The sequence below is a fragment of the Cervus canadensis genome, chromosome 32, assembly GCF_019320065.1.
Source record: "Cervus canadensis isolate Bull #8, Minnesota chromosome 32, ASM1932006v1, whole genome shotgun sequence".
In the NCBI taxonomy this organism is placed as follows: Eukaryota; Metazoa; Chordata; class Mammalia; order Artiodactyla; family Cervidae; genus Cervus; species Cervus canadensis.
In genome coordinates, this window is record NC_057417.1 from 29803730 (window position 1) to 29830476 (window position 26747).

The window sequence follows — 26747 nt, forward strand, 5'->3', positions numbered from 1 at the left end:
TGAAAAGATATACACAACCCCTGTGTTCATAGCAGCATTATTTACAATCACCAAGATGTGGAACCAGCCTAAGTGTCCATCAACAATGAATGGATAAAGAAGATATGGTGTATATATGCACAATAAAATACTACTCAGCCATAAGAAAGAATGAAAATTTTGCCATTTGCAGTGGCATGGATGGATTTGCAGGGCCTCACACTAAGTGCTCAGCTGGTAAAGAATCCGCCTGCAATTTGGGAGACCTAGGCTCAATCCCTGGGTTAGGGAGATCCGCTGGAGAAGGGATAGGCTACCCACTCCAGTATTCTTGAGCTTCCCTTGTGGCTCAGCTGGTAAAGAATCTGCCTGCAATGTGAGACCTAGGTTCCATCCCTGGGTTGGGAAGATCCCCTGGAGAAGGGAAAGGCTACCCACTCCAGTATTCTTGAGCTTCCCTTGTGGCTCAGCTGGTAAAGAATCTGCCTGCAATGTGAGACCTAGGTTCCATCCCTGGGTTGGGAAGATCCCCTGGAGAAGGGAAAGGCTACCCACTCCAGTATTCTTGAGCTTCCCTTGTGGCTCAGCTGGTAAAGAATCTGCCTGCAATGTGAGACCTAGGTTCCATCCCTGGGTTGGGAAGATCCCCTGGAGAAGGGAAAGGCTACCCGCTCCAGTATTCTGGCCTGGAAAATTCCATGGAGTCCATGGGGTCACAAAGAATCGGACATGACTGAGTGACTTTCACTTCACTTCATTTCACACTAAGTGAAATAAGTCAGATAGAGAAAGATAAGTACTGTATGTGAAATCTAAAAAATACAACAAACTGGTGTATATAACAAAAAAGAACTGGACTCACAGTTGTAGAGAACAAACCAGTGGTTACCAGAGATGGCGGGGGGTGGGGTGGAGGGGTAGCATTGTAGAGGCAGGTAGAGGAGTGGGAGGTATAAATTATTGGATGTAAGATAGGCTACAAGGATGTATTATGCAACACGGGAAATATAGCCAGTATTTTGTAATGACTGTTAACTGGAGTATAAGCTTTAAAAATTGTATTAAAAAATAAAACCAAAATATAATGCTGTTGGAAAAATGGCACCAACAGACTTGCTTGACACAGGGTTCCACCAATCTTTAATTTGTAATAAATACAGTATCTGCAAAGTGCAATAAAACTAGGTGTGCCTGTGTACTACCCTCTCTGCTCTCTGAGTTTTTTCTTTGTGAATTGTTCTTATCTGGTCTAATCTAATAATTTGCATAATATCTTTTGGAAATAGAATCGAAATAATGTTTTCCTATGCGAACCTTGGAATTAAAAATTTCTCTTTTCTCCCAACCTCTCCCCCATTTCCTGCAGCCACAGCGTTTGGAATCCTCCAGCCTGACCCACCTCTCTCCTCTTAGTACTGAGTGCTACATACAAGGCAATGAAAATTGGTGGGGAAAGCACTCAGTCTTCAAGCAAGAGCACTGTATCCCATCCCCTGCACTTCCCTCATCCGCTCAGGTATGGACTTCAAGTCGAGTTTCTTTCTAGAAAGGAGAGATGTATGGCCCTCTCCCAGGGCATTGCTTTGTTCCTCAGACATCAGTAGAAAAGGCTCCCCAGTGAGTGGGAAGAGGAAGTCATTCCTCTTTGTCTGGGGTTTGGACCACAGTGTTCTATGGTGATTAATTTCCTCCTGCTGCAGCCTTATTCCCACGTTCCTTTTTTGACTGTGTGTTCTCAGCCTCCGAGTTTATTCTGCTAAGGAGCATGGCTCTCTCTTTCCTACTGCAGCTGCCCTCGCTCTCCATTTGACCTCATTCTGGGGGCCTGACTGGCCATGTCATCTACCTTGCCAGTGGCCGCAGCATCAACAGGATGTTATCCTGTGAGGTAGTGTGAAGACAGGAAACAAGACTTTGGGGGTTTTGCAGAGGACGGAGAGAAAGAAGAGTCGAGGGGTATCCTGCGATTAGGTAAGAGGGCTTAGGCTTCAGAAAGGAAATGTGAGTTGGGGGAGTGGACTCCTGGGCAGACTCAGGTTCAGGGAACAGGGCACTGAGTCCACTTGTCATGCGACCAGGATGGATTGAAATCACAGTCTGGGCAAAGTACTGTCCTTGGTGTTGGGGTACAAGGAAGCTCACAAGATACGGTGCCTGATTGTGACAAAGTGACATGTACAGGGCTTAACAAAGAGGACACGGGGTCATATCCACAGATGAGGGGTCAAGAAGACAGGAGACTCAGGTACACATGGAAACCAGAACTGGGCAGGGCTTCAGGTTGGAGAAAGTGGTCGACAGTTTAAAATGGTGCTGAGAATTTGAGAAAGATACTGGAGAAAGAGATCTCAGAGACGACAGTTAACACTGGTAAACCTGAGAAGAACTGGAAGTAGATTTGTGGGTTCGGGGGGGGGGTGGGTAGGATGGATCTTTTGTTTCTAGAATATTTGGAATATCTGGGAATTTAGGGATTCCCAGGTGGTGCTAGTGGTAAAGAGCCTACCTGTCAATGCAGGAGACTTAAGGGACGAAGCTTCGATCCCTGGGTCGGGAAGATACCCTGGAGGAGGAAATGGCAACCCACTCCAGTGTTCTTGCCAGGAGAATCCCATGGACAGAGGAGCCTGGTGGGCTACAGTCCATGCAGTTGCAAAGAGTCAGACACAACTGAAGCGACTTAACACGCGTGCACATAGGATAGGGTACTGGGTGTCTGCCTGCCAAAACCACTGGCCAGTGTTCAACTGGGTAGAGTCAGGAATGAGGGCAAGGCCTCGTCCCTGACTTGGGGCTGTGTCAACAGGCCCGTAGCTGACCCTTGCTTCTGTAGGCCATGCCGATATCCCTGTGTGCTCATTCCTATACATGAACTAGGCCAAAAGGAAGCGGAAGGTGACGTTGGGTGGTGGCAGGGCACCCAGACACTACGGTTCCCTCTTCTCTTTTTGCTGCCACTGACCACTGCCTGATGTACAGAGATGTCTGGATGGTCCTGAATACAGCGCTGGCTGGGGGACCCTGCACACTGATTGCCACCCAAATTCCAACAGTGAGCTCAGCGCTACGTAAGGCAGTGACTTCATCCATCAGTGGAACAGGCTTCCCTGAGATGGCTTTCTTTGCTGGTATCCCTTTGTGGTTTGCATTATGGTATCAAATTGACCCTGCCCTGACCATCACTTATAACTATGCAGTCCTCTCTAGCTGAATGTACCGACCTCGGTCCTGGGGCTGTGCTGGGGTGAAAATGAGGTCTGCTACGTAGTCCTAGGGGTGAAAAGGGTCAGCTGAGTGTTTGGATGGCTGGAATTTCTAAGGGAGGATGGTCCGGGTTCCTGGGTTCTTACTTCCCCAAGAAGTAAGTGCTGAGGAGGACTTAAGCTTCCTTCTCGAAGAGGGGCTGAAAGGGGGAAAATAATAGATAGCAGTTGCTCTGTCCCAGGTTAAATTCTCTCACTGGTATTTGCCTTAGGTTTGTTAGGATGTTGAATAAACATGACACTGTAATTCTGGAAGCAGACAGTGTAGGAAGACCGGATTTATTAGAGCACCGTGGGCGGCTTTCTTACTTTAAGGAAGTCTGTCCAACAGTACAGGTACAAGGAAGCAGAGGTAGAATTTCTAGGTGCTTAAATGGAGATGAGGGAGGTGAGTAGGTGGATAGAACTTAGGAGCTAAGATTCCTGTGTTTCAAGACAAGAAGGAAAATGGGAACATATTTGGAGTTTGTAATAGCAGCTGGGGGACTGGATCTCTTTCATACACTTCTCCCTGCCTTCCATCCTCATTTGGGTGGAAGCTAAAATCTGCCCAGGTGCCTTGTATTGCTGCTACTAGTGTATTACTGCTGTTGCTCTTGCTTTACATTTTTATGGGCCCTCATAATTTTAACTGTGCTGGCATATGGGGAAGATCCCCCGGAAGAGGGCATGGCAACCCACTCAAGTATTCTTGCCTAGAGAATCCCATGGACTGAACCTGGCAGGTTACAGTCCATAGGGCTGCAAAGAATCAGACACGACTGAAAAGACAGCACACACGCATGCATCATATACTTACTCAGTAGCCACAGGGAAATTGTTGGAATCAGTAATATGGATAATTACAGTGACATTGGTGACACTACTCAATTGCCGTATGACCCTCTGCCCCAGAGTTCTTTGATGCTTTGGGTTAGAGGACAGGCAGAAATGAATGCAGAAGGTCAAGAAGTCTCGGTCTATTCAGCTTGCTGGTCCCCCATCCTCATAAATAGCCAGACTGTCACTGAATCTGGCAGCATTAGCTCTTTGAAACTCCCAGGATTCCGGATGGGCAGTGGAAGGCCTGCTTCTCAAGCTACAGGCCAGGATTCCAATGGATGTAACTCTCTCTCTAGTTCTAGACAATCTTAAAGAGCCCTCATCCCCATATGCCCCATGTAAGTAGCCCTCTGAATTCTTCCTCAGCTTTGCTCCGAGGCCCTCAGGTCCTTCTCCAGCTCCTTCCTCAAGTATTTAGTCCTCCCCTACTTAAACTAGGGCTTCTCTTGTAGCTCAGTCGGTAAAGAATCTGCCTGTAGTGCAGGAGACCCAGGTTTGATCCCTGGGTTGGGAAGATCCCCTGGAGAAGGAAATGTCAACCCACTCCAGTACCCTGCCTGGAAAATCTCATGTACAGAGGAGCCTGGTGCGCTGCAGTCCATGGGATCACAAAGAGTCGGGCACGACTGAGCAACTAACACTTATTTAAACATGTCACCAGCCACCAAGACAGTACATAGGGTTATGCCTGTCTTTGTCCCCACCTAATCCTGCCCTTCTCTGGGGTCCAGCCTCAAAGAAGGAAGAAAACAATTCCTCCATGAAAGTACACTTTTTAGTTTGAGAGGTTGAGTGTGGTAAACCCGGCTCTTTCTCTGTGTTTTCTGGGGAAGTGAGATGTTCACTGAGAGCATATGTTCTTTTTTTTTTTCAAATTTTATTTTTGGCTGGGCCTTGAGGCATGTGGGAACTTAGTTCCCTGACCAGGGTCACGCCCCTGCAGTGGGAGCGCAGAGTCTTAACCACTGGACTGCTAGGCAAGTCCCAAGAGTATATGTTCTTCATTGCATTCTGACTCATTGGTTAGTTTAACTTATGTACATTAACAAAATTTTACTGGAATACAGTTGCTTTACAATGCTGTGTTAGTTTCGGCAGGACAAGGAAGTAAACCAGCTACATGTGTGCACATATCCTCTCCCTCTCAGACCTTCCTCCCTCCTCTCCAGTCAGAGCGCCTGGCTGGGCTCCCTGCGCTGTACTCAGCTTCCCACGTGCCATCTGTGTTACACTCGGTAGTGTGTATGTATCAGTGCGACTCTCCTAATGTCACACCCTTTTCTTCCCCCTAACCTATTTATGTTTATTGCAATGATAGCTTCTTATTTCTTCCAACTTGTTTCAAGTCCCCCATTTATTGTACTTTCTCTTTTTCCTCTTTCCCTGCTTTTCAATAGGTGAATCAAATGTTTTTCAGATTTAAACGTTTTACATTCTATTTTTAGTCTTATATTGGTTTCTTATGTTTACTTACACCTGTTGATTTATCTTATCAATATCTCTCTGTTTCTCCCTGAACCCATAAGAGTACTTTAACATACTCTCACATCTCTTAATCTTACCCAATGCACCACCTCTAGATGTTGATAGTGCCTGAAATTTAGTCAATAGTTTTATGAATGTACTTATTTGTCTTTTCTATTATCCTGTTTTTTTTAATTCTTTTTATTGTAGTGTAATTTATATAAAGTCAAATGCACAGATCTTGAGTATAATTAATTTGGACAAATGCATATACCCATATAACCATCACCCAGTTAAAGATAAAGGGCTTTCCAGAACCCTGTAAGTTTCTCTCATGCCCCCTTCCAGTCAATGCCCTCCACCAGTGCCAACTGCTCTTCTGATTTCTATCACCATAGGTTGATTTATCTCTTCTAGAATTTCTTATTAAAGGAATCATATAGCATGAAACTTTTCTGTGTGGCTTTTTTTCACCAAACCTGATTTTTTTTTTTCAGTGAATCATTCATATTGTTGGATTTATCAGTAATTGTTTTCTTTTTATTGCTAAGTGGTATTCAATTGCGTGAATATTCCAGACTTGTTTATCTATTCTTCCACTGGTGGATATTTTTCTTTTTTTAAATTTGGGAATATTATGAATAAGGCTGCTACTGATACAGACGAGTAGGTGATTAAATAGTTAATCCCACTAGGGGATTGTAAGTAGGAAAAATTATAGGAGACCCCTGTAAGTTAGATTAATAATAATAATGATGATGATGATTAATGATTATTCAAGGAAGTAGGTTTGCTTAACCACAAAACCAAGCAGGCCTGGAATTCCCTGGTGGTCCAGTGGTAAAGAGTCCCTCTTTACCAGGGTTAGTTAGTGGCAGCTAACCCTGTGCACTGCAACCAATGAAGCCCACACACTCTAGAGCCTGTGCTTCGCAACAAGAGGAGCCAACGCAATGAGGAACCTGAGCACTGCAACCAGAGAGTAGTCCCCACTCGCTGCAACTAGAGAAAGTCCGTGTGCAGCACCCAAGGCCCAGTGCAGCCAAAAATAAATTTTAAAAAAAGCAAATTTTCATAGCAACAAAACCATGCAACAGAAGCACAAGACATGGCCCCAAATAAAAACAATGGCGGCATGAGCCCCACATGCCCAGTAAGCTCAGTAAGTTAATGATCCTTAGGGCATGTTCTCTGCGCACAGGAAAACAGTAATTTATGGGGATTTTCCTGGGGGCTCAGTGGCTGAGACTCCATGCTCCCAATGCAGGGGGCCTAGATTTGATCCCGGATCAGGGAACTATGAATAGATCCCACATGCCACAACTAAAGACCTTGCATGCCTCAACTAAGACCTGGCACAGCCAAATAAATAAATACTTAAAAGAAAAAACACAATAATTTATGAAAGGTGACATTTCAAAATGAGAGGCGCTCATTGTACTGAGACCTGAAATGATTTTTCCACAGCACCATGAAAGTCCTGGCTGGACCATGTAGAGACAAAAGCACTCCCCTCCCCACCTGGAAGAGGAGTTGATGATGGAAGCATGATGTCTACCCAAGAATAAGGAAGAAAGTGGTTTCTGCTCTTCCACACTTTTCCTTTGATTATAAAACTGTAGCCCACTAAGTTCCCTAGATGGCACCCTCTCACTTGCTCACCTGTAAGCCTCACAAGAGTCCTATTCTAATAAGTCACTTCTTACCTACCACTTTGCCTCTCACTGAATTTTTTTCTGCGTTGAGGGTATGAGGATCAGAGCTCTTCAGAGGCCCCCAGAAACGCCAATTGGCGGTTTCACTATGAACATTCTCGTGTATGTTTTTGTACATACATGAGAATTGCTGGATCATAATTGCCCCAAATGTGTGCTGGAACTTCCTCACTGAACACCCAAACTTCTATAAAAGCCCTCTCAGCCATATGGGTGATGTTAGAGAACTGTTGTTCTTTGGTGGGGAGATGGTAGGAAACTCACATTGCATCATGCTTATGATGTCACTCCTTTTACTTTTACACTTTTATCTACCTAGGGTCTTGGTCACATACCAGATGTCTAATAAACAACTCCAAGCTTCCACAGACCTATTCATCAGACAGTTCAAGTGGCCCAGGACTGTGGCTGTGGCATCCGTCATTGCAATGTGTGTAAGTATAGTCCTTTCCGCCTGTCCTATCCATCCGCAGAACCTGAACCAGTTACTTTCATCTAGAAGGAGAAGGCTGTCCCCTAGACAAACTAATCAGGACCACAGAATAAAAACACAAGTTATCAATATCAGGAATGCAAGAGGTGTCATCAATATATACCTTACAGATATTAAGATAATAATGAGATACTATGAACAAATTTAAGCCAACAAATTACAAGTTTTTGATGCAGTTAACAAATTTCTTGAAAGACAAAAAACAATTAAAAATGACTCAAAAAGAAATATACATGATGAATAGTCCTGTATCTATTGTGGGAATTGAATTTGTAGTTAAAACATCTGCCAGGGAGAATACATCATTACCAAGTTGTTTACCCTAGGTACACTGGGTACCTAGGTAATGTACCTAGGTACATTAGGTACAGTGGGTACCTAGGTACATTACCAAGTGGTTTACCCTAGGTACAGTGGTACCCTAGGTACAGGGCTGATGCAACATTCAAACATCAACCAGGATATTGTATATCAAAGTATATTCCACCATATTAAAAACAAATGATCATCTCAACAGAGGCAGAAAAAGCATTTGATGAATCTCAACATCTATTCATGATTCAAAATCTTAGCAAACTATAAATAGAAGGGAATATACTTAAGATAATAGAAGGAATCTACTTAATCATTCTTAATAGTGAAAGACTGAAAGCTTTCCCCAAAGATCAGAAACACAGCAAGGCTGTCTGCTCTCAAAACTTCCCTTCAATGTTGTACTAGAAGTCTTAGCCAGTGCAATAAAGCAAGGGGAAAAAAAGTATACTGTTTGGGAAGGAAGTAATAAAACTTTCTCTTCATGGAAGATACTATTTTATACATAGAAAACCCCAGGAAGCCTACCAAAAGACTCCTAGAATTAATAAATATGTTTAACTCTTGATGTTGTATTTCGGACATCTTGTTATGTGAGAAAAATAAGACCATCATTCTTAAGTCACTGTGTGTGGGGTTTTCTTTAATTTGCAGCTAAACTATTCCTAGACGTATAACATAGTTGGGCATTTTTTTCCTGATGTTTATTTTTATAGTTCTGTTTCTGTAAATTGTCTATTCATACACTGCATATTTTTCTATTGAACTATTTTTTTCATGTTGAGTTGTGACCATCCTTCCTATTTTCTGAATAGTAGTCCTTTGGTTATAATATATGTTGCAAGTACCATATTTGATCAATTCTAAGATGAACATCACATTTCATTGATCAATTCTAAAATCATTTCACATTTGAACATCTCTGAAATTGAGACATTGTCTTGTAAATTATGGTATATCACATTGCAGTCAGCTGGGGGCAGAGTCGGCATTGCTGTGATTACAACCTGAGACATATTTGCCAAGAGGGTAGTGAGGCTCATGGTTCAGAGTCCTTCCCTTGCAAAGACCCCTTCTGATGCCCTGGGAGAGGCACTATGCGTCAATGTGTTTTTGTAAAATTTACAACAGTAAAATATTTTAACCTCATTCTGTTAAGGTTCTGTATCTTTCTATTACAACTTCCTCCACGTCAGATGATGTGGGAGTGGTCACAGGCATTTTTTTTTTTTAGAGCCTGATAAGGGGAATTTGAGTTGAGGAATATTTAGCTTTGACTTAACATGGTTCTCAGTCATTCCTGTGTATAGTTCAGTTACAGCTAAACGTCTCAGTCTAGGAACAGCTTCCAGGAACACTCCTATGCCACACAGTGCCAACTCGGCATCATGCCCTGAAGAGACGGCCAGCGGTCCCATCACGATATGTGTGCTTCCTCTGACACCCAGCACCGGAAGTATGTGGGCCGTGGAGGAGAAACCAGGTTTGAAATGGCCTTTCCCTTCTTACCTTGAGAAGGTTGATGCCTTGCCACACACTGAATCCACATCCCAGGTGGAAATAAAATAGTCCCAGCTTCACTAGTCTTTTTTATTAGGTGAGTGAAAGCTGGCCCTGGTATTTCTCATCAGACCCCTCCTTATGCCTTATTGGAACTCAGAAACTCCTAAGAAGATTGAGAAAGTGTGGGATGTGGATGTCATGACTGACTGAGACCAATAATAATATATTACATGATAATAATGTGTCACCTGTGGCTACTCCAAACTGAAATGAGGTCTTGGATAGGCAACAACAGTGTCTGACATAAACAGCTCCCCCAGGTCTAGACCCCAGGAAACCTGCCCGCAGGAGAGCCTGGATTCGCACGAGAGACACACTTATAGAGAATCACGGTCTCACGTACACCAGCCCTGAGGGTCCAGAGATGGAGCAAGAGAGAGAAGGACAAAAACGAGTTGCAGAGTTGGCAGGACTCTACAATCATCATTGCACCCACACTTCCGGCCCACACTTCCCGAAGTCAGAAAATGATAGCAAATTCCCATCCCTCTGAGCAGTTAGCCCAGAAAACAGTGTTCCCAGAGCCCAGTACTTATCACAACCCAGTTTCTGGTTTTGCCAAAGAAGGAAGCTGAGCTTCAGAGGGAGCTGAAGCCAGGTGAGGAGCAAAGAAGAGAAAAGCGCCTCAGGTTCTGCCTCGTCTGACCACCAGTTGGCCTGCACTGGTTGTCCAACACCTACAACCTATGAACCTAAATTTCATTGGGAGGACTTCCCGGGGGTGCAGTGGGTAAGAATGTGCCTGCCAATGCAGGGGACACGGGTTTGGTCCCTGGTCAGGGAAGATCCTAAATGCTGAGGGCAGCTAAAGCCAGCGCACCACAACTGCTGAGCCCACATTGTTGAGTCCCCAAGTCGCAATTACTGAAGCCCACACCCTGCAACTGACGAAGCCTGTGCACCTAGAGCCTGCGCTCTGCAACAAGAGAAACCACCTCGATGAGAAGCCTGTGCGCTGCAACGAAGAGCAGCCCCTGGTCGCCACGGCTAGAGAAAGCCTGAGTGCAGCAACAAAGACCCAGCGCAATCAAATAAATGAATAGATGTCATTGGAAAATTTCTCCCACCGAGAGTGATTGTTTCCTGAGTGTACAGTCGTGGAGGAAACCCTCATCTGTGTGCTGCCTCCTTCACAAGAGGATGGGGTGTGGGACGTTCCTTTCTTTTTGAAAAATGTGGAAATGTGCATTAACAAAACCCTCATCATCAGATCTCACTTGAGGGGCCCATCGTCCCCCGCTGTCATGTCTGTTTAAAATATTTTGATTTCCTGTTCCCCATCGACTTCCATGGTCCAGACATTCAACTGCTGCATAAGGTGTGGGTTCTGCAAATGGCGCAACGAGACAAATGCATTACTGTACTTTGTGTGTAGGCATCCTCTGTGCTCGGTTCAAAGGCCGTGGCCTCTTCTTTTCCATGTTTCACGTGACAGAGCATTGCTTTGCTGTAGTTTCTCTCCCAGCCCCACTAATTTCACTTTCAGCAGATCTCTAAATTATATCTTATAGCTTCAAAGCTTTTGCCTCATTTTAGCATTTAGAAATATGCACCCATTCTTCCTTACTAGCAGGGAAAAGGGGGGAGGACTTTATGTCCAGACTTCATCACAGGCACAAGGGGGTCAATGATTTACAAACAAAAGTTGTTGGGTGGGATTTTAAAAGCTATTTGGGTGCTCTGCTTTTCCTCTTCCTGCTGCTCCAAAAGTGAATATGATGGCTGGTGCTTCAGCAGTCTTCTTGGGACCATGAGAGAAATGTCAAGAGAATTAGAGACCTTGCCCTGACTTCCTTAAGAAACTGAACCAGACACTCATTGTGAGAAAAGCAAGCCTTTCTTTGCTCACACCACTGAAGTCCTATAGTATCTGTCACTACCAGCCAGAAGCAATTTCTAACTAACACGTATGCTTTTCTTCTGCTGTTGAATTTTCCAGTGTTGGAGTAACTAATGTGTTATTTCTCTGTGTCACATCTGTCTTTGTAGAAGAGGGTTTATCTCTGGTGTTATCTTCCTCTCTACTGTTCCCTAATCATTTCAAAAAGCTTCAGATAAGTTTCTGATAATCTAACACACTTTTAAGATTGGTCCATTTTCCTCTCCTTCATCACAGCCCTTACATGTCATCTTCTCCTTTACTTTCTTTTTTAACCAATCCTAATTTCCCCCTAAAGCAGGACCTTGAATCTTTGTTGCAGCATGTAGGATCTTTTAGTCACAGGTATGTGAACTCCTAGTTGCAGGATCTAGTTCCCTGACCAGGGATTGAACCCAGGCCCCCTGCATTGGGAGTGCAGTCTTTATAGGGACCACCAGGGAAGTCCCTATAATAACTTTAAATGGAGTATAATCTATAAATATATAGAATCATCACACTGTACATCTGAAACTAATGTAACATTTTAAATCAACTAGACTTCAATAAAAATTATTAAAAATTACAAAATAAACACGAGGTGGTGTCTGCAGATGTGTGTGATAGTGGCTCAGACACCAGCTTCGGGTCAGAGCAGCATGAAGCAGGGCAGATGGGATTTCTGCCTGAGACCACCAGACACTAAGTCTAGTGAACTGAGAACTTCTTCCCAGAAGGAGAAGAGACACAAACCACTGATGGGCTTGTCTTTCTCTGCCCACAGATCTTCTGCATCGGGGTTTCCTGGCCTGACCGCACCGTCCCTCTGCCGCCAGGGCCCCGCCCTGCCCACAAGTCATCCGGCTCTCTCCCCCAGGGGTTCTCAGGCCTGACCCATCTTCTGCACTGGCCTCTGACCCCAGGAGATGGGGGGGACCTTCTGGCTTCCACCAGCCCCCAGACTTCCACCTATCACCTGAGGAGTCCTGCCCAGACCAGCTATGCCCTGGGAGGCTACCTGGAGGCCATCCTCATCGCCAGAGACCACCAGGGCAGGCCCAAGGCCCATGGTGGGGATCTGTTCCGGGCACAGCTGCTGGGTCCTGACCTGAAGGCAGGCGTCCCCGGAGATGTCACGGATCTGGAGAACGGCACGTACCTGCTGACGCTCCCCCTGCTCTGGGCTGGGCAGGCCCAGGTGCAAGTGCGGCTGATCCACTCCAGCGAGGCAGTCAGGGTTCTGCGGGGGATCTGGAGAGACCAATGGGCCACGGTTGATTTCACGGGCTACTTCCGGGGACCCACGGGATACGAAGAAACTGTGACTTGCAATGTTAACCCCCTGTTAATTGGGGAGGAAGAGGGCACCTGTCACTACAGGGATGAAGATTCAGGTGAGCTCTGGTTCTGTGCTCGACCTCCGACCCTGCCCTGTGACTCACTGGTGGGACATTCAAGTGGACGCTACTGGAATGTGACCACACCACACGAGGAGGCCCTGCTGGCACGGTAGGGGACCCAGTGTCGTCCGGGTGTCTGCCCCAACCCCTGAATCCAGTCCCTGTGGTCATTCTGCCTGAGCCCCTACCCTTATCATTCATCTACTCACGTCTATGAAACAGGTTTCCAAGAACCTACTATATACCAGGTCTGATGCTAAGTGCTGGAAACGTTTATGTAGTGGTTGGCATCCCTGCCTTCTAGGAGTTTTCAGTGAGGGGACTCGGGACCTTTAAAAACATGCACTGGAGTGAGTGCTTCACTGCAGCATGCACTGAGGGTCTAAGGATACGGAAAAGGGCGCCCCATCTGGTGTAGGATCGTCAGAGCAAGTGACCGGTGAGCTGAAGCTTGAAGGAGACCTGCAGACCTCCGGCCACAGAGCAGTGTCCTGGCCCCTCTGCCGTGCTGATGGCCTGCAGGGAAAGATGTCCATTGAAAATTACCAGCAGCTGTGGTCACGGAGTGGGGAGGATGGATGCCAGCTGACTGGGTGAAAGTGGAGCAGAGGGTGCAGCCTAGAAGCCAAGCAAGATCAAAACTGAGAATCGTCCTCGGCCCCAGGGGACGGTTGGGACCATCAAGACTGGGAGTGATGGGGAGGAGACAGTGAAACTGGACTGGCTTCTGCCCCTGGGATCTGAGGCTGGGACTGGGCTAGAGAGACCCCAGAGAGGAAAGAAGCATTTTTAAAGACAGGAGAAGCTGGGCATCTGGTCTCTGGGACAGACAGTAGGGAAAGGGGGCAAAAACAGGGTCCCAGAGGATGGCTGGGGGCAGGGCAGAGGGGGAGGGACACCCACTCTGGAAGCGGAGGGGAACAAGGAGCTGTGGGAGAGGTGGAGGTGGGCAGGTGGGAGGAGGGGTGCAGCTCTGAGGCCCAGGGAGCATGGAGGTTCCCACTGGCTCTATGAGGACGGGAGAGGCGGGTGGGCTTGAAGCACCAGGCAGCTGAGCTGGAGACCCCCGAGGCGCCAGCTCCACCAGACACCCATCGCCAGAGGCTCTCTGCATTGATTAGTGACTTCCCACAGCGTTTAGGATTCCGCACCATGAAACCTGGTTCTTTCCAGACCAAATTTTGTACTCCCTTTGGTCAGATGAAAAGAACCACACATCCTTTTTGCATTGGTCGGCAGGAAATAATCTAAAATTCAATACAGGAGCCAGCTCAGGACGTCTCTTGAGGTAAAGACCAGCTGTCTCTGGAGCGAGACTGCCTGGGCTCAAATTCCTGCTCCACCTGTTTCTATATTCCGGCCTCAATTCGTGGGATCTCTGGCAAGCTACTTAACCTGTCCGCACCTCCAGTCTCTCACTGGTAGAGGGGGACAATGTTAGTACCTCCCCTGTGGAGCTGTGGTGTGGTTCAGATAAGTTACTGTATGCTATGTGCTTAGATCAGGGACAGCACAGCAGGCTCTATCGGCTCCGAGAACCTGCTCTCAGGCGTTTGCTGCTGTTGAGCGGCACCCCCAAAACCGCCTCTGTACCAGACACTGTCCAGGGTCCTGGGGGTCCTGGACAGGAGAGCAGGGCAGCAGGGCCCCGTCCCTCAGGAGCCAACACTGGGCCCATCAAAGATGGGCATTCAACAGACAACCACACACACCTGAGTGTGTAGTGGACATGGATTTGCAACCCCAAGGTCAGATGTTTTCTTTACAACAACCTTTTAAAAAGTATTTATTTATGTATTTGGCTGCGCTGGGTCTTAGTCACAGCCATGTGGGATCATCAGTTGCAGCATGATCAGGAATTGAACCTGAGCCCCCTGCATTGGGAGCAAGGAGGAGTCTTAGCCACTGGGCCACCAGAGAAGACCCCAGGGTACATTTTAAAACAATTCTGCTTTCTGCAAGGATGCAATCCCTGAGGTCATGGAATTCAAAGAACCTGGATGCCTGACCTCCAGCTTCCAGTCCCTCCCCAGACCCCTAACTCGCTGTGTCCCAGGATCCCTGACACTGGACAGATGACCTTTACCCCTGAGAACTTCCTTTCCTCCAAGCACCCCTCCTTCACCTCAGCCCAGGATTCCTTCTCATCACACACTCCCCTCTGCCCACTGGTTTCTCTTCAGGAATGTGACGAACAAGACCCTCCCTCAGGGCATTCCTCCAATCTGGGTGGCCCAGGAGAACAACAGAAGTCTGGGTGAGTGGCCCCGGGGCTGGCGGGAAGGGCAACCCTGATTCAGGGCCGTGGCCTTAGCCTTCTGTGTTCTCACCGATTGTTTTGCTAATGAACGATGGCTTACAGTCCTGTCCCCTCCGCAACCCTGCCACCCTGGGATCCCAGCCCCGAGGCCCTCTGGATTCTACCACCAAAACGTGTGGCACTCACTGTCCTGCTCCGGCCGCTCCTTCTCCACCGCCGACAGCATCCTGGGCTGCCTGGCTGGCCGCGTCGTCCACATGATGGGGGACTCGACGCTCCGGCAGTGGTGGGAGTACCTGCGTGACACCGTGCCGGGTGAGCAGCCGCGAGGGGCCAGGGCAGCACTGGTCTGCTGTCCCTGAGCTCGAGTGCTGCCAGGGGCTTCCTGGCTTCCAAGTCTGAGGACCCAGTCCTAGTTCTTGGGCTCCCCGGCCCCCTGGAGCAATTTGTTCCATTGACTTTTCTTTGGGAAACGTCACTTTTCTTTGCGGTGTCTTGTCCCTCTCTGCTTTATGACCGAGCACTCCCACTTGGATTCATCCTAAAGACTGGCCTCAGGCTAGAGATTCTGGTTGCCCAGTTTATGCCCTTTCCCAGTGGAGACCAGGCTCGGACCAGGCCAGGGGGTCCGGAGACCCAGTGTGTTCACTCAGCTGTGTGCTCTGACACATTATTTGCTCCGAGCAAAGAATGACCGGAAAGGGAGGGAAGAAATAGGGTGACATAGTGTGATGGGAGGCGAGAAAGGAAGGTTTCAGGAGAAAGGCAACCAGCACAGGGAATTACACGCCAGAGAATTAAAAGCAAACTGAATAGGAGTTTGGATGGATAATAGGGAGATCCTTGGCAACCCTGAAAACTTGAGCCGGGGACAGCCCTAGGGCTTGGGGGAGAAGGTTTATGTCCTGGGAAGTGGGGGCTATCGTTAGCATTCCGTCCAAGAGGATGGTGCAGGGTCCTGTATTCACCCCTGAGCCTCCTCTCGCGTCCTCCGCGCAGCCCTGAAGCCGGTGGATCTACACGCCATGTACCACACGGGGCCGCTGATGGCCGTGGACACCGCCCGGGCCATAGTGCTTCACTGGCGCGCCCATGGCTGGCCCCTGCGCTCTCTTCGTACCCCTGTGGCTGCCCTGCACTCCGTGGTCCGGGAACTGGGGGGCCTGGCTGGGGGCCCCTACACTGTGGTGGTGCTGAGCCTGGGCGCCCACTTCACCACCTTCCCTCCGTCCATCTTCGTGCAACGATTGGCAGGGGTCCGGGCCGCTGTGGCTGCGCTGCTGGCCCGGGAGCCCCGCACCCTGGTGGTCATCAAACTGGCCAACACTGGCTACAAGTCTGTGTACGGCAGCGACTGGTTCACCCTCCAGGTGAACCGGCTCCTCCGAGCTGCCTTTGCCGACCTCCGTGTGGCCTTTGTGGACGCCTGGGAAATGACCTCCAGCCTGGCCCTGCCCGACAGCATCCACCCGGGGAGGTGCGTCGTCCGAAACGAGGTGGACTTCCTGCTCTCCCACGTCTGCCCCACCTGAGCTCTCCTGCCGGTCCTGGGGCTGTGGATGAAGAAGCTGGTGCGATGATCAAGCCTGGAAGCCCTTCCCCTCAGCTGTAGGTACGTCGTCTCTCACCACCTTCCAATGCACCAGCAGAAGCCTGGCAGTCCTCCAATGCATCTTAAGAGCTTCCGCTCCCACGTGAAAAGCTGCGTGGAGGGGATGAGATTCCGGGGGCAGAACACAACACCTGCTCCATCAGTGAGCATGAGCACTGTGAAGGTCCGTTTTGGGCTCTCTGTTTAGAGCCTCAAGAAGACTTGCAAAGATAGGAGATGGGTTCCATTTCAGTTATCAGCGGCCACCCAAATAGAAAGCCTGACTCTCCATATAAAGACTTTAATAGATTGATTTGTAAAATAAAATATGTCTCCTAAATTGTAAAAAGTAATATATGCTCTTTGTAGAAAAACTGAAAAAGTACCAAAAAATGAACAAGCAAATCTTTGATTGCCATCCAGAGAGTGAACTGATATGCTTAGGTGGGGTAAATGAACAGCCAGAACACAGCCCTGCTTTTTCGTGTGGGGATGTTAGTGCTAATAAAAGATGAACGCTGTTTTCTTTACAGGGGATCCATAGATGATGTGTTGATAACCCTTGTTGCTCCAGTGAACCATACAGCCATTATTTTCTAATAGATATGGATGAAATGTTGAAGAATCAGGTTACAGAAGAATCCCTAGGGTGTGTTGGCTCCTGTTCCCTGCCTAAGCATTAAAGTCTAGGCATTTTATAATATTGGAGAAAAAACAGAGAAATGCAATGGATCCCATATTTTTACAGTCACTAAAAAATTTTTTTTTGGCTACATCACACACAGCATGTGGGATCTTAGTTCCATGAAAGTGAAAGTGAAGTCGCTCAGTCCTGTCCGACTCTTTGTGACCCCATGGACTGTAGCCTACAGGCTCCTCTGTCCCTGGGATTTTCCAGGCAAGAATACTGGAGTGGGTTGCCTTTTCCTTATCCAGATCTTAGTTCTGTGACCAAGGATCAAACCCACATCCCCAGAAGTGGAAGCGCAGAGCCTTAACCACTGGACCATCAGGGAAGTCCCCTACATTCACTAAAATTTCTGCTGTGGAGTCACTCCATCCATATAGCCCCACCGTGAATCCGATTAAGGATGATCAAGGCTTCCTGAGAATCTGCCCTGTAATGAATCAAGGCATTGCCAGTCAGCCAACGAATCCGGGCAAAGCAAATGAAACTGACTACAGAAATATTTATAGACAGTCTCTGTGCACACAGGGTAGCTAGGAGCTTTTCTGCTTGATACATGAATGGTACAGAATCGTATTGCAGCAGGAAATTAAGGAACAGTTCATGAATCATAAACAGGAATTAATTACATTAGGGAAAATTACATTTCCAAAATTAAGCATTGTTATTGCTGTTTCCTTAGGGACTGTATTTCTGGTCCAATTATTATGTTCCTTCTTTCAGATCATTTTGTAAATTCACATATTTTTATTTTCTGTAAAATGAACCTAGTGTGTTATGGAGGCTAGAAAGTAAATAAAGCCTGTATGTGAATCCCCTCAAAAAAGTACTTGGTGAAAAAGCCACATTTCTCAGACTTCCTCACAACTAGGGGTTATGCCATGTGACATACTTCAAGCCAGTGACATTTCTGAGTTGGGCTTCAGGAAAGTGCTCTGACAGGCAGAGAGACTTGGCTGGTGAGACTTTTGCCCTTTTCTCTTTCTCTTCTTGACCTCCTAAGATGCAGTTATGGTACTGGGAGGGAGCAGACACCTTATGACCATAGGAAACAAAGCAACGCTCACCCCCCGACCGCTTCGTGGTGGGTCCCTCAGTCCCACCCCCACCCACTGCAGCTGGCCGGGAGGTGATGTTACTTATATGTGGAATCTAAAAAGATGATACAAATGAACTTGTTTGCAGAACAAAAACAGATTCTCAGGCATAGGAAACAAACTTGTGGTTACCAAAGGGGAAAGACGGAGGAGAGATAAATTAGGAGTTTGGAATTAGCAGACACAAACTACTATATATAAAATAGATAAACAACAGGTCTTACTGTATAGCGCGGGGAACTAAATTCAGTATCTTGTGGGGCTTCCCTGCTGGCTCGGTGGTAAAGAATCTGCCTGCCAACGCAGGAGACGTGGGTTTCATCGCTGATCCAGGAAGACCCCACATGCCATAGAGCAACTAAGCCCGAGTGCCCCAACTATTGAACCTGTTGTGCTCTAGAGCCCGGGGGGGCCGTAGCTACCGAGCTTACATGTCGCAACTACTGAAGCCCGAGCGTCTGAGAGCCCGTGCTCTGCAACAAGAGAAGTCACCACGATAAGAAGCCAGCACACCACAACTAGAGAGTAGCCCCCATTTGCCGCAACTAGAGGAAAGTCCGTGCAGCAACAAAGACCCAGCACAACCAGAAATAAATACATACATAATTTTTTAAAAAATCTTGTAATAAAGTATAATGGAAAAGAATCTGAAAAAGTATATATGTATAACTGAATCACTTTGCTGTAGACCAGAAACTAACATAATGTTGTAAACCAACTATACTTCAAGGGAAAAAAAAAAAAAGATAAACTGTGATCAATGTTAAATACATAACCAAGTGCATAACAAGTTACAGTGATCAGGTTTGGGGGATCAGGAAAACTTCCCTGAGGTGGTGATATTTGTGTTAAAGTCTGAAGAAGCCACAGGAGTTAGTAACAGGAGAAAGTGGATTAGAGAGGAGAGGAGTTTCAGGTAATGCAAACATCAGACAAGTGCCTTCTGGCAGGAAGCTGCATGAAAGTGTGAAGAACTGGAAGAGCAGCAGGTTGCCTGGACCCAGAGAACAAGGGGAAGGATGGGGAGATGAAGGGAGGGGTGAGGAAGGTGAAATAAGCACGGACACTGAAGGCCATGGCTTTAAAGGTTTGATCTTTCATGTCATAGGAAACCCTTAAAGAGTTTTTTTAGCAGGAGAAGTTGAGGCTCATGCTCAGAACTCTTTGTATTTTGGGATAATTTTTGGTAAACCTAAAACTGCTCTTTAAAGAAGTCTATTAAGGGCCTTCCCTGGTGGCGCAGTGGTAAAGAATCCGCCAACCAATGCAGGAGACATGGGTTCAATCCCTGATCCAGGAAGATCCCACATGCCTCAAAGTGACTAAGCCTGTGCACCACAACTATTGAACCTGTGTTCTAGAGCCCGGGAACCACAATCACTGAAGGCTTCATAGCCTAGAGCCTGTGCTCTGCAACAAAAGAAGCCACAAGAAACCCAAGCACCGCAACTAGAGAGTAGCCCCCACTTGCTGCAACTAGAGAAAAGCCCAGGCAGCAACAAAGACCAAGCACAGCCAAAAAAAAAAAAAAAAAAAAAAAGCCTATTAAACTGCTTGAATTAAGGAGGAAAAAAAAATGCTAAGATTCCCATTTGCTGCTTCTCCCACACATCCACTCTCCCAACTTTTCCACCTTACACTCCCCAGGAGGCTGATTCCTATGGACCACGTCACCCAGGTGCCCTTGCCCCCTGGCTTCCTCCTGGGACCTGCCAGTGGAAGGCACCTGCTGATCAAGGGGAGAAGACCACCCTCCTCACTGAAGCACCCTGGGTTGCTGTTCTCCTCCACCAACGTCCCTCTCACTATAACTGGGGCTACTTATTCCCCGTTCTGGTAATTGTTCCCTCTCTTTGCTCCTTCAAGCATACGGGCAACAGGGACTCCACCCTTGCCCGTCCAATGTGCTCCACCTTCTCTGCCGGCATCCCATAATCCTTCCCACTCCTTTGGAAATGATCCCTTTTAAACTCCCCTCCAGTCCCTCCATTTGAGAGTGTCATCTGTCTGCTCCCCTGACTGATACAAACGGAAACTAATTTCCCAGAATTTACTAAAGTCACTTTATTTAATTTAAAAAGAGAAATTACTTGATTGCATGGCCCTGTTGAATACCAACTAGGAGAAGTAAGAGAAACATGTAGATGCCTTATAACAAAAGATAAGTACATCAAAGACAAAGAAAACTCTTAAGAACTTTCCAAGTGAGAGCAAGTCATGTACACAGAAATAAGATTAAAATTGTTATCACAGCAGGGACAATGACATAAAGTATTGTATTTAGGTTGGTACAAAAGTAATTGAGGTTTTTGCCTTGTGAAATTTGCCATTTGATATTGGAATACATTCTTAAGTAAACGTGGTTATGTTGTACATCATTTTAATACACATTTCTCACTTTATTTTTTTTTTTTTTGCTAATGACTAATTACTTGTTGTTTATTTTACATGTATTTTAGACTATGGATATGATGTTAGACAAAAAGCATATTTGAGAGATTTTCTTATTTGAGTTCAAAATGGGTCATAAAACAGTGGAGACATCTCAAAACATCAACAACACATTTGGCTCAGGAACAACACAGTGGTGGTTCAAGAAGTATTGCAAAGGAGACCAGAACCTGGAAGATGAGCAGTGTAGTGGCCGGCCATCGGATGTTGACATTGACCAGTTAGAGCAATCATTGAAGCTGATCCTCTTAAAACTACATGAGAAGTTGGCGAAGAACTCAACATTGACCATTCTATGGTCATTCTGCGTTTGAAGCGAATTGGAAAAGTGGAAAAGCTCAATAAGCGTGTGCCTCATGAGCTGAACAAAAATTTTAAAGATTGTCATTTAGAAGTGTCATCTTCTCTTATTCTGTGCAACAACAATGAACCACTTCTCAATCAGATTGTGACCTGCAATGAAAAGTGGATTTTACATGACAACTGGCGATGACCAGCTCAGTGGCTGGACTGAGAAGAAGCTACAAATCACTGCCCAAAGCTAAACTTGCACCAAAAGAAAAGGTCATGGTCACTGATGGTGGGCTGCTGCCTGTCTGATCCACTATAGCTTTCTAAATCCCAGTGAAACCATTCCATCTGAGAAGTATGCTCAACAAATCGATGAGATACACTGAACACTGCAACACATGCAGCCGGCATTGGTCAACAGAATGGCCCCAATTCTTCTCCACGACAATGCCTGACCACACGTCGCACACACGTCGCACAACCAGCGCTTCAAAAGTTGAACCAACTGGGCTACGAAGTTTAGACTGATCCATCATACTCAACTGACCCCTCACCAACCAATGACCACTTCTTCAAGCATCTTTACGCTACAGGAATAAATCACTTTATTTCTCGTCGGCAAAAATGTGTTGATTTTAATGGTTCCTATTTTGATTAATAAATATGTGTTTGAGCCTAGTTATAATAATTTAAAATTCAAGGTCTGAAATCACAATTACTCTGCAACCAACCTAATAAAGAATCTTGAACCGGGTGCCCAAAGCCAGCCGTGGGGCACCACTAGGTGGCGCTACTGACACCCGCCGGGAAGCGGTCACTTGGGGCGGGCACCCAAGGGTTCCCTGGAGGTCCCACTGCAGAGGACGCCAGCTCCGCCGGGTGAGAAGAGCATCCTGGGAGCCCCTGTGGGGGTCCTGGGGTTGGGAGTTGGGCCAAAATTTACAATGCCTGTTGAAAAATATAAGCCCAAAATGTAATAAAGTGGCCCTAGATGGTTGTACACTTGCACCCAGCAGATGTAAATAAAGATCACCTCTGGAGGAGGGCACAGCACCAAGGTCTCAAAGAATTCACAAGGATCAAGTTCCAAATAGGATGAAATATAAATTTAAAAAATCATCAAACACAACAACACAAGTGATCATGAGCAAAAGAACTATAGAAACAATTAACTGCAGAGTTAGAGCTTTAAAGGCTGCTAATATTAGTATTATCTGACACTGTTCATAAATCAATAGGTGTAAGGAAATAAGATATTGGAAGTATGATTTAAATTTAAATCATCAATCAATTTAAATCATAAATCATAAATAAATTTAAATCATAAATCAATTTAAATCAATTTAAAACTGACCAGGCAGGTTTGGGGGGTGGGGTGGGGTGGGGGTGGGGGGAAGCACAAATAGAAACTCTTCAAATGTAAAATATAAACATTGAAATAAAATAGTAAATGGATAAGTTACACAGCAAATTAAATACAGTGGGAGATAAAATTGTCAGAAGGCAGCCTGGATGCACAGAGAAGGAAGATACAAAGGAAGAAAAAAAGTCAAATATAAAGGACAAATATAAAATAAAAAGCTATGGTTTTTCTAGTAGTCATGTAGAGATGTTATAATTGGACCATAAAGAAGGTTGAGTGTCAAAGAATTGATGCTTTTGAATTGTGGTGCTGGAGAAGACTCTTGAGAGTCCCTTGGAGAGCGAGGGGATCAAACCAGTCAATTCTAAAGGCAATCAACCCCGAATATTCACTGGAAGGACTGATGCTGAAGCTCCAAAATCTTGGCTGCCTGATGGGAAGAGCTGACTCACTGGAAAAGACCTTCATGCTGGGAAAGATTGAGGGCAGGATGAGGCAGGGGCAGCAGAGAATGAGATGGTTGGATAACATCACTGACTCAATGGCCATGAGTTTGAGCAAATTCCGGGAGATAGTGAAGGGCAGGGAAGCCTGGTGAGCTGCAGTCCATGGGATTGCAAGAGTCAGACACAACTCAGCAACTGAACAACAACAACAAAGGACAGAGTGAAAAAGGCCTGATGTGTCAAATAATACGACCTCAGAAATATGGACTCGAGAAACTGGGAAATAAACAGTATTTGATGAGACAACAGATTTTCTAGTATTGACTCAGGAAGCCCAATAAATTCCAAGCATAATAAGTAAAAAGAAGTCACAGCCAGAAACATTCTAGTTTAATGGTAAAATACCAAAACCAAAGAGGAGATGTTAATAGTAAGCAAAATAAAAAACCCAGTATCCATAGAAGCACCACAAACAGACAACTAACTTCTCACCAGAACCCAAAAGAAAGTGCAAAGTTATCTTTGAAGTGTTGAGAAAAAAAAACTATGTCAACCTTGAATTATGTACCCAAATAAGCTATTTTCAAGAACATTAGTAAAATAAAGATATTTATAAACAAAATAAGAAATAACAGAAAGAAGTAAGCTCTGAGGTACAAAAGAGAATGGTGAGAAAAAAGAAGCAAGCATACAGGTAAATCAAAAGTAATACTGAGCTTATAAAAGAGTAACATGATGCCTAATTTGTGTGATTGAAAATACCAAGGTAGGAGTCCCAGGTCTAGTTAGGTGAGTAAACACACTCCACCCTGTCTCTCCCCCACTGATAACCACTAAAGCCCTGGACAGAATACATGGAATTATTGGAGGACTCTGAAAAATCAGTTACAGGAGACTGGGAGAGAGAAATCAGAACTCATGGAAAGGTATGGTGGTGAGTTTATGGTTTGGTTTTGTTTTATCCTCCCATGTCTCTCATCCCAGACTCAGAGCATCCTGAATCCCAGAACTGCACAGCAGACACAGGAAGAAAAACTCCAACAGAAACCCTCCTTTACTGATCAGAGGACTACGACAGACAGACTAGAAGGAAAATCGTGGTTTTATTTGTAATTGCACCCCACCCTGCCCTGGGTTAAGACCCAAAGAAGCACGCTCATGCAGTAGGGGTAACCCAGTCACAGAGCAGTCATGGCCACTGTGAGAAAAACTAGAAGAGGGATAGGTGTTAGCTCTTCTCTAAGTTTTTGGTAGAATTCAGCTGTGAAGCCGTCTGGTCCTGGGCTTTAGTTTGCTGGAAGATTTCTGATTAGTTTAAATTTCTGTGCTTGTGATGGGTCTGTTAAGCTTTTCTATTTCTTCCTGGCTCAGTTTTGGAAAGTTGTACTTTTCTAAGAATTTGTCCATTTCTTCTGACTTGTCCATTTTATTGGCAAATAGTAGCTGATAGTAGTCTCTTATGATCCGTTGTATTTCTGTGTTGTCTGTTGTGATCTCTCTAATTTTGTTGATTTGATTCTTCTCCCTTTGTTTCTTGATGAGTCTGGCTAATGGTTTGTCAATTTTATTTATCTTCTCAAAGAACCAGCTTTTGGCTTTGTTGATTTTTGCTGTGGTCTCTTTTGTTTCTTTTGCATTTATTCCTGCCTTAATTTTTAAGATTTCTTTCCTTCTACTAACCCTGGGGTTCTTCATTTCTTCCATTTCTAGTTGCTTTAGGTGTAGAGTTAGGTTATTTATTTGACTTTTCTCTTGTTTCTTGAGGTAAGCCTGTATTGCTATGAACCTTCCCCTTAGCACTGCTTTTACAGTGTCCCATAGGTTTGGGGTTGTTGTGTGTTCATTTTCATTCGGTTCTATGCATATTTTGATTTCTTTTTTGATTTCTTCTGTGATTTGTTGGTTGTTCAGCAGCGTGTTGTTCAGCCTCCATATGTTGGAATTTTTAATAGTTTTTCTCCTGTAATTGAAATCTAATCTTACTGCATTGTGGTCAGAAAAGATGCTTGGAATGATTTCAATTTTTTTAAATTTACCAGGGCTAGATTTATGGCCCAGGATGTGATCTATCCTGGAGAAGGTTCCGTGTGCACTTGAGAAAAGGGTGAAATTCATTGTTTGGGGGTGAAATGTCCTATAGATATCAATTAGGTCTAACTGGTCTATTGTATCATTTAAAGTTTGTGTTTCCTTGTTAATTTTCTGTTTAGTTGATCTATCCATAGGTGTGAGTGGGTATTAAAGTCTCCCACTATTATTGTGTTATTGTTAATTTCCCCTTTCATACTTGTTAGCATTTGCCTTACATACTGCAGTGCTCCTATATTGGGTGCATATATATTTATAATTGTTATATCTTCTTCTTGGATTGATCCTTTGATCATTATGTAGTGTCCTTCTTTGTCTCTTTTCACAGCCTTTATTTTAAAGTCTATTTAATGAGTGTTGCTACTCCTGCTTTCTTTTGGTCTCTATTTGCATGGAATATCTTTTTCCAGGCCTTCACTTTCAGTCTGTACGTGTCCCTTGTTTTGAGGTGGGTCTCTTGTAGACAACATATATAGGGGTCTTGTTTTTGTATCCACTCAGACAGACTTTGTCTTTTGGTTGGGGCATTCAACCCATTTACATTTAAGGTAATTATTGATAAGTATGATCCCATTGCCATTTACTTTGTTGTTTTGGGTTTGAGTTTATACACCCTTTCTGTGTTTCCTGTCTAGAGAAGATCCTTTAGCATTTGTTGAAGAGCTGGTTTGGTGGTGCTGAATTCTCTCAACTTTTGCTTGTCTGTAAAGCTTTTTATTCCTCCTTCATATTTGAATGAGATCCTTGCTGGGTACAGTAATCTGGGCTGTAGGTTTTTCACATTCATCACTTTAAGTATGTCCTGCCATTCCCTTCTGGCCTGAAGAGTTTCTATTGAAAGATCAGCTGTTATCCTTATGGGAATACCCTGTGTGTTATTTGTTGTTTTTCCCTTGCTGCTTTTAATATTTGTTCTTTGTGTTTGATCTTTGTTAATTTAATTAATATGTGCCTTGGGGTGTTTTGCCTTGGGTTTATCCTGTTTGGGACTCTCTGGGTTTCTTGGACTTGGGACTTCCCCATTTTAAGAAGTTTTCAACTATTATCTCCTCAAGTATTTTCTCATGGTCTTTCTTTTTGTCTTCTTCTTCTGGGACTCCTATGATTTGAATGTTGGGGCATTTAACATCATCCCAGAGGTCTCTGAGGTTGTCCTCATTTCTTTTAATTCTTTTTTCTTTTTTCCTCTCTGCTTCATTTATTTCTACCATTCTATCTTCTACCTCACTTATCCTATCTTCCGCCCCCATTATTCTATTGTTGGTTCCCTACAGAGTGTTTTTGATCTCATTTATTGCATTATTCATTATATATTGACTTTTTAAAATTTCTTCTAGGTCTTTGTTAAACCTTTCTTGCATCTTCTCGATCCTTGTCTCCAGGCTACTTATCTGTAACTCCAATTTTCTTTCAAGACTGGATCATTTTCATTATCATTATTCAGAATTCTTTACCAGGTAGATTCCCTGTATCTTCCTCTTTGGTTTGGTTTGGTGGGCATTTATCCTGTTCCTTTACCTGCTGGGCATTTCTCTGCCTTTTCATCTTATTTATATTGCTGTGTTTGAGGTGGCCTTTCTGTATTCTTGCAGTTTGTGTTTCC

General features: G+C 45.2%; 1 protein-coding gene across 2 annotated transcripts; it reads left to right on the plus strand.

The window, feature by feature from the left end:
* The first annotated feature begins 1406 nt into the window (after positions 1-1406).
* Positions 1407-17512, plus strand: LOC122432814 (NXPE family member 3-like). 2 transcript variants are annotated; one of them, XM_043455030.1, is made up of 7 exons: positions 1407-1495; positions 1769-1950; positions 7563-7677; positions 12254-12978; positions 15053-15126; positions 15232-15444; positions 16129-17512. In XM_043455030.1, exons 3-7 carry the CDS (start codon positions 7582-7584, stop codon positions 16659-16661), a joined length of 1641 nt encoding a protein of 546 aa, XP_043310965.1. In that variant the 5' UTR covers positions 1407-1495; positions 1769-1950; positions 7563-7581; the 3' UTR covers positions 16662-17512. The 2 variants fall into 2 exon arrangements, with proteins under 2 accessions (XP_043310965.1, XP_043310966.1); XM_043455031.1 differs by lacking the exon at positions 15232-15444.
* Positions 17513-26747: the final 9235 nt, after the last annotated feature.

Coding starts and splice junctions, on each gene's coding strand:
- LOC122432814 (XM_043455030.1), top strand. CDS start 7,582: ATGTCTAATAAACAACTCCAAGCTTCCACAGACCTATTCATCAGACAG. Junction 7,678..12,253: donor CATCCGTCATTGCAATGTGT/GTAAGTATAGTC, acceptor CTCTGCCCACAG/ATCTTCTGCATCGGGGTTTC. Junction 15,445..16,128: donor CCTGCGTGACACCGTGCCGG/GTGAGCAGCCGC, acceptor TCCTCCGCGCAG/CCCTGAAGCCGGTGGATCTA.